The 7500-nt window shown below is 59.0% G+C and overlaps 1 protein-coding gene and 1 pseudogene across 1 annotated transcript; one reads left to right on the top strand and one right to left on the bottom strand.

The window, feature by feature from the left end:
* Positions 1 to 5911: 5911 nt before the first annotated feature.
* LOC126434743 (atherin-like) lies at positions 5912 to 6800 on the top strand. The gene is made up of 2 exons (XM_050090459.1): positions 5912 to 5949; positions 6161 to 6800. Exons 1-2 carry the CDS (start codon positions 5912 to 5914, stop codon positions 6798 to 6800), a joined length of 678 nt encoding a protein of 225 aa, XP_049946416.1.
* A 204-nt stretch (positions 6801 to 7004) lies between these two features.
* Positions 7005 to 7500, bottom strand: part of LOC126434860 (large subunit ribosomal RNA) — a 2996-nt pseudogene continuing 2500 nt past the window's right edge.

The following is a 7500-nucleotide window of genomic DNA, read 5'->3' as shown; positions in this document are numbered from 1 at the left end:
AAGATGTTGTTGACCCCTTCCGGATTGCCCTTCCGGAGCCAATACAGCGCACCCCTTTCCCTGACCAGTAGGTCAAGTGGGGGGATTGCCGTGATGACAAGTAACGCATCAGCGGATGTCGTGCTGTATGCTCCAGTGAGGCGCACCAGCGCTTGGCGCTGTAGCCTCCTCACCGCCGCCGCAGGTTTTCTCTTTCTCAGTCTATGAGCCCAGACACTCGATCCGTAGGCCGTGATGGCTACCAGAATGCTCGAGTGATACAGCCTTAGTGTATGCAGTGGCAGGTGGTATTGCCTATTTGCAATGCTGGCTATTTTGTGGAATAGGGCTTGGCCTTTGCGACATACGAACTCGATGTGCGCAGTGAACAGCCTGGACTCGTCAAGGTGAATCCCCAGGTACCTTGTCATGTAAGTTCGCCTGATTGCTCCATTGTTGGCTCCTCCAGCTACTCGGAGCAATGGGTCACGCGCCAATCGGCCGCGCAGCATGACATACACAGTCTTTTCTACAGACAGCTTCAGCTTCACCTTCTGGCACCACTCCTGTAGTGCATTTAAAGCTGCATTGCAGTTTACTTCTAGTATTGCCCGAGAATCACCTTCTATCACTAGAAGAATGTCATCAGCGTACGCCACCACGCCTCGCACTTGTCGCAGTTCCCCAAGTTCCTCCAGCACAGGTTCCAGACCCACGTCCCAGAATATGGGACCGCAGACTGAGCCCTGTGGGCATCCCTTAGTGATCAACTTCTCAACCGCCCGCCCCGGGCACCGCAAGACCGCCCGCCGGTGTCGGCAGTAGTCAAGCAGGCACCGGTACAGGGGCCCAGGACATTCCAACTTCCTTAGGCTGTCGAACAGAGCCGGCCACCATAGGTTATCGAAAGCCCCGGCGATGTCGACCATTATCCCCGCAACGTACTTAGCAGTAGATGTGTCCACTAGCAACATTGCCTTGTTTATAGCATCTTCTGTACACAGGCCCCTCCTGAATCCGTACTGGTCGGGACTTCGTCCCCTAAGCTCCCGGTGTTGCTCTAGCCGGAGGCATAGGAGCTTCTCCTGGAGCTTGGCCATGGAGTTCAAGAGACAGATTGGTCGGTACGATTTCGGCACTTCTGGATCCTTGTCATCACCCTTTCGCAGTATAACCACTTCAGCCGTCTTCCACGACTCTGGTACCCGTCCCTGACGTAAACACTCGTTGTAGAGGTTTGTCAGGTAAGGGCAGATCTCCGCGCATAAGGCTTGGAGAACCTCTGCAGCGAGACCATCTTGTCCCGTCGCCTTCTTCCGGCGCAATTCGAGAATGGCTATTGTAACTTCACGTTCAGTGAATGGAGCAACTGGCGTCTCATTGGCATACGCCTCATTGAGTTGTCTCCTCATATTCCCCTGTTCCTCGTTCTCATCTTCGCTACTATCATCTGGCAACAAGGTGCTCATGAGTAGCTCGGCTGACTCCTGCCAGTCCCTGGTGTGGCTGCCATCATTCTTCCTTAGGGTTGACAGGACCGTCGGTGACCGAACTTTCGATGCGGCAATCCTGTACGGCGTTCCCCAGGGGTCAGCCGCCAGACTGTCACGAACGAAAGACTGCCAACTCTCAATCCGTACCGTGTGCAGCGTCCGCTTAAACACCGCCTTGGCCCGCCTGTACCGCGCAAGCGTAGCCTCACGCATGTGATCGCCTATGCTGCGCTGGTATTGCCGCCGCGCCCTTCTGCATTCGCGTCGGAGACGTTGCAGCTCAGGGTTCCAAGGCGCTTTAGGCGTTTTCCCTGTATGGGCCAACGGGACTGCGCCCGTTGCTGCTGTCTGTATAGCCCTCGTCAGATCCTCTGCAGCTTTATCCACGTCCACAACGCGATCCATTGGCCAATTCGGTATCACTAGATTTCCTCTTAGTCGATCCCAATCAGCCTTTCGCCAGTTGTACTTGACGATGCCGTTCACCTGGTCTTGTGGAGGAGGCTCCCCATCATAAGCTACAGTGAATGTGATCAGATTATGATCACTTAGTGTCGTTCCCCGCCATACCTTCCAATTCTCCGCGCGGAGATGCACATGTGCACTCTTTAGTGTCACATCAATGTTTGAGGTCGCTCCCCGGCGACCTTCAAAAGTTGGTGGGAAGTTTGGTCGGTTCAACACTTCTAATCCGAGCTCGAGAATTGCTTCAGCGAGTCTCTCACCCCGCCTAGCGGCGCGTCGCGCGCCAAGAGGCGTGATGTCACTGTGCCATAGGGGTGACATGGCGTTTGCGTCCATTGTGCAGATGAGCAAGTCATTGCGATAGAACCCAACCGCCTCTTTTAACTGGTCGATGTACGGCCTCTCTCTGTGCCTGTACTGAAAGTACATGTTCAGCACGAAAAAGGTGAAATCGCCAGTGTTTATTTCGGCTAACACCATGCATCTGTTGCTGAGGTGCGCCACTTTCACTGCTCTCAGAGATCGATTTAGCACAGCGATCGCTGCCATAGGGTGCTCTCCTCCTGCCAAGATCTGAGCTGTAGTCGGCATATACAGGATCTTTCCGTCTTTGGAGTATGGCTCCTGTAGACATAAAATGTCTAAAGACTCCTCCTCCGCTCGGCGTCGCACCTCGCACATCACCGCTTGCGATCGCGCGCAGTTCAGCTGTCCTATTTTAACCGACACGGGCATTGTGATGTTTCACAGTCCGGTCGGCAACAGGTGAGGCGGCAGCCGGTAAGGAGACGGTTGACGAGAGGTCTTGTCTCCCATAGTCTGTCCGCTGGATTTTACGTTGTGTGAGGATTTTATAGAAGTCACACTCTTTTCCTGGCGTCACGCAATTGCGATTTCGCTTTTTGCACGGAATGCAGACCGGTTGGTTCCCCGCTTTTCGACAATCCTTTCTCATGTGGCCGTTTTCGCCACAGTGCCCGCATGTTATTATACTCGGGTCCTGCTTGCAGAACTTTGCCGAGTGGTTTACATCTTGGCACCGCGTGCAGACAGCCAAGTCTAGGTAATCATCGACTGGCATGGACTCGAAGCCCATGTACAGTCTTTTCTGCCTAAGGATGGCGACTCTGAGTCTGGGGCTTACTTCCACCACGAGATGTGATGTTTGTTTGCCCCTTGGTCCAGTCCGGAACTTCGGCTTAAACTCCTGGCGGAATTGTGTTTCCGAAAGTCCTCCAAGGTCATTTTGCTTTCGAGTTAGCTCGACCACAGTTTCATTCTTCATGACGCAGGGTACATGATATATGATTATCTGCGGATTGAGCTTTTTCGGCAGTTCGCATTTCAGAGCTTCTGTCAGTTTGTTATTGGCCAGAAGTTTTTGACGATCAGTTTCAGACGCCACATCAACGATAAGCGTCGGGCCGTTTGTGGTGACCCGTGAGAACTTCACACCATCAACCTCTGGCTTGACCAGGGAGGTGAACTTCTTTCTCACTTCTGCTCCGCTTTCGTTTGCCTTTGACTTGATAAAGAGCGTAGCCTTCTCAGTCTGGGCTCTCGTTATCATTGCCTGCGTTTTCCTTTCTGTCGAGGGTAGAGCGGCGGCAACTTGTGCAAAGGTCTTTGGCGGCGCCAGGGGCGCCGCTTTCGTCCTCGCCAGCTCATCCTCCAAGGCGTCCACCCTTCCTGTGAGGGCCGACTGCGCCATAGCCCAGTCAAACAACTTAGCTCTCAGTTGTCTCTTGAGGTCACTTAGACTTTTCTCCTCCACCAGTTGCCCCGGTTTTAGAGAGTCGTCCACGAGTTCAAGGACGTCCTCGAGCCGCGTCGCGATGAGCTGTATAGTCGCAAGATCGCTGGGGCTTGCCTTGTATGGGGACTTGCCGTCCTCGACTGGGCCGCTGGGCTCTTGCCCGGCTACCTGCGCCGAGTCCGGCTGCTTGTTCTTCTTTCGCCTCTTCCGTCGAGTCCCGGGCTTGCGCCCTTCGGTTCCCGACATTGGCGTAGAGGCGCGGCTACTGCAGGCACTTTCACTGACTGGGCCGCTGGGCTGCTGCCCGGCTACCTGCGCCAGTTTCCGCGCACTTTTCACCGTTTCCGACGGTTGAGATTTCGGCCGTGTGGCCGCCGTCTCTCCCGCCGGGCGAGTCTGGGTGGACGTGCCAGCACCGACTGGGCCGCCGGGCTTCTGCCCAGCTACCTGCGCCAGCTTTGGCCCGCCCGCAGTCTTACCCGCCGGCGGCGTCGTCGGCCGTGTGGCCTTCGTCTTCGCCTTCGGTTCAGACTTCCCCTTGGCGCCTTCCCCGACTGGGCCGCTGGGCTCGCGCCCGGCTACCTGCGCCGGTTCCGGCTTATCTCCCTCCTTGGGCGCCGTTCTTGGCGCCGGCTGGCGGGGTGGCGGCATTAGCTCGGTTGCAGCGTCAGCACTCTGCGATCTCTGCCGAAGCACTTTTCGCAGGTGTCTCCTCTGCTTCCTTAGCTTAGCCTTACGGTCTTTCTCACTGTCACTTTCACTCGTATCAATGAGCGTCCGTGACAGCGTCTCGCTAGCGGCAGTCTTAGCGCTCCGCACACGGGGTGTCCGGAACTCCAATTCTGGCGCACTAAGCGCGGGGTCATGGTCTTGTGGTCTAGGGACCTCCGACTGCCCTTGGTTTGGGAGTCCGTCAGTACACGAGGTGTCCGACTCGCTCCCCGAGAGGTTGGTGTGTTGACTCCGCGACGGCCCACCAGTTCCGTCGGGACAAGGTTGTTTGAAAGAGTCCATGTGGTTCCCACGAACAGCTAGGGATCTATGTTGTCCATCCAGGCGTCGCCCCGCACACCTGGGTAAGCCTTATACAACAGAGGGTCGGCCGGTCCTCTGAGGTGGCTGACTCATGACTGTTCACAACTCAACAGCCTTGCGCCCCATAGCCGCCAGCTAACGCAGAGGGTGAGGGGTGATTATAGAGATTGTCCTTCTCTTGCCCAGGCGGTTAAGCCAAGACTCCGGCCCAAAACACGCACGACGTTCCACTGCGCGCCTCACAGCAGTCGTTGAAGTGCGTATCTCAGTTTACGGCCGTCGCTGGTAGCGCTTGCCAGCTCCGGGCTAGGGCACCCCGGGTTTGCCAAGCCCGTACGGCGACTGCATTAGCCTCCGTCCCTGTGGTCGTGGTCTTAGGCCACTCAGGAGCATCCTCCTGTGGCAGCTCCTGGTGACTTCCGCGTTGTGGTGACCGTTGCCGGTCTCCCCTTCGCAGTTGTCCACCAAGGAATCCTCCGATCGAGGCCGAGACGTCGTATGCGTTGCATTCTCTGAAGGCCAGAGAGCGCTTCGCAGTCAGGCGCCCTTCCCCGCGCGTGGATATCGGCCTGCTTCCACATTAAGTTCTCTACAGTGAGAGACTTAGTTTCGGCAGGAACGATGACCGCCAGAACTCCCCACTGTGCTTATTGCGCCAACCGCCTGCACCAACCACAGCCAACATTGCGTATGGCCGGCCGGCGCCGCTAAGTTGTCCGGACGTGGCCTGCCGAGCCGGGCACGGCAGGGCCGGCGCCCGCCGCCGGCGTGGCCGCGAGAGCGAACCGCCAGTCAGAGACGGACCGCCCGTCCCGCGCCAGCCAGCAGCGCGCGCACCGCCCAGCCGACCCGGCCCAGCGCAGCGCGCCCGACACAGCAGCGCACCCGTGCGCAGCCCAGCCGGCGGACGAGCCCCGCCGCTACCCCGGCCGACCGCACCGCCGTCCGACATTTGCCGGGCGGAGCATGTGCGAGGCCGGCGCCGCAGCGGGAGCCCACCACCAGCGAGCCGCGCAGGACGCACCACCATGCGCATAAGGCAACTGCCGCGTGCCAACAGCTGTCGACACGCGTCGTTGCCACGCGCACATCCTACGTACGAGCTTGGATACTAGACTCACGAGTCCGACACCTACAAGCGCTCGCAGTAGGTGGAGGCGCACGAAAGGCGTGACATACCTCCATGTCGGGAGTTAACTCCCGTGGCACTTGTGTCTTGGAGTGATGCATCCCACGTCCGATAAATCGAGCGCGGTAATACTTCGTTCCTGACGGTGAGGCGTGAATCTCCGTAGCGCACACAGGCAGAGACGGAGGCACGTCCTCGCAGAGAGACACTATACCAGTCAGACTTGCGCCCGACAGGTTTGCAACCTCTGCAGCAGACATACGCAGCATGGCTGATGCATCGCGAAATGTCCTAACGTGAAAGCGGCGCCCGCCACACCCCGGCCGGAGCCGGGGCGCAGCAAGCGCCGCCAACGCAAAAGCGGCGCCCGCCGCACCCCGGCCAAGGCCAAGAGCACGGCAAGCGCCGCCAAAGTGAAAGCGGCGCCCACCGCACCCCGGCCGGAGCCAAGAGCGCAGCAAGCGCCGCCAACGCAAAAGCGGCGCCCGCCGCACCCCGGCCGGAGCCAAGAGCACAGCAAGCGCCGCCACAGCCAAAGCGGCGCCCGCCGCACCCCGGCCGGAGCCAGAGCACAGCAAACGCCGCCAACGCAAAAGCGGCACCCGCCACACCCCGGCCAAGGCCAAGAGCACAGCAGGCGCCGCCAAAGCAAAAGCGGCGCCCGCCGCACCCCGGCCGGAGCCAAGAGCACAGCAAGCGCCGCCAAAGCAAAAGCGGCGCCCGCCGCACCCCGGCCGGAGCCAAGAGCACAGCAAGCGCCGCCAACGCAAAAGCGGCGCCCGCCGCACCCCGGCCGGAGCCAAGAGCACAGCAAGCGCCGCCAACGCAAAAGCGGCGCCCGCCGCACCCCGGCCGGAGCCAGAGCACAGCAAGCGCCGCAGAAGCGAGCAAGTGCCATTCGCCAGTGAGCAAGGATACTAGACACAAGTGTCCGACACCTTAGCGCCCACGGCGAGCGGAGTGCGAGACTCGGCTTGGAGAGGCCGGTTGCCCAGTCCCTCTGCGTCTACGCCTGCACCCCGCACGGGAGTCGCCCTTCTCTCATTGGTTTCACCGGTTGCCCGGCTACTCACATCTTACACCACGGGAAGGTTGAGAGATCGGACATTTAGCCGCCCGTCTTCTACCAGTATAGGTGGACTCCACCACTGGTTAGACAGCATAACGGCCTTCGTAAGATAGTAGATAGGGACAGCGGGAATCTCGTTAATCCATTCATGCGCGTCACTAATTAGATGACGAGGCATTTGGCTACATCAAGAGTGTCATAGTTACTCCCGCCGTTTACCCGCGCCTTGCTTGAATTTCTTCAACGTTGACATTCAAAGAGCACTGGGCAGAAATCACATTGCGTCAACACCCGCTAGGGCCATCGCAATGCTTTGTTTTAATTAGACAGTCGGATTCCCCCAGTCCGTGCCAGTTCTGAGTTGATCGTTGAATGGCGGCCGAAGAGAATCCGCGCACCCGCGCGCCCCCGGAGGAGCACGCTAAGGCGGACGCGGCCTCGCAGCAAGGAAGATCCGTGGGAGGCCAAGGCACGGGACCGAGCTCGGATCCTGCACGCAGGTTGAAGCACCGGGGCGCGAACGCCGCGCAGGCGCGCGCATCCTGCACCGCCGGCCAGCACGAGGCCAACCAAC

This window comes from Schistocerca serialis, unplaced genomic scaffold (genome assembly GCF_023864345.2).
Source record: "Schistocerca serialis cubense isolate TAMUIC-IGC-003099 unplaced genomic scaffold, iqSchSeri2.2 HiC_scaffold_1195, whole genome shotgun sequence".
Taxonomy (NCBI): domain Eukaryota; kingdom Metazoa; phylum Arthropoda; class Insecta; order Orthoptera; family Acrididae; genus Schistocerca; species Schistocerca serialis.
Note: the sequence above shows the minus strand (reverse complement) of the source record. Positions and strands in the feature narration are given on the sequence as shown.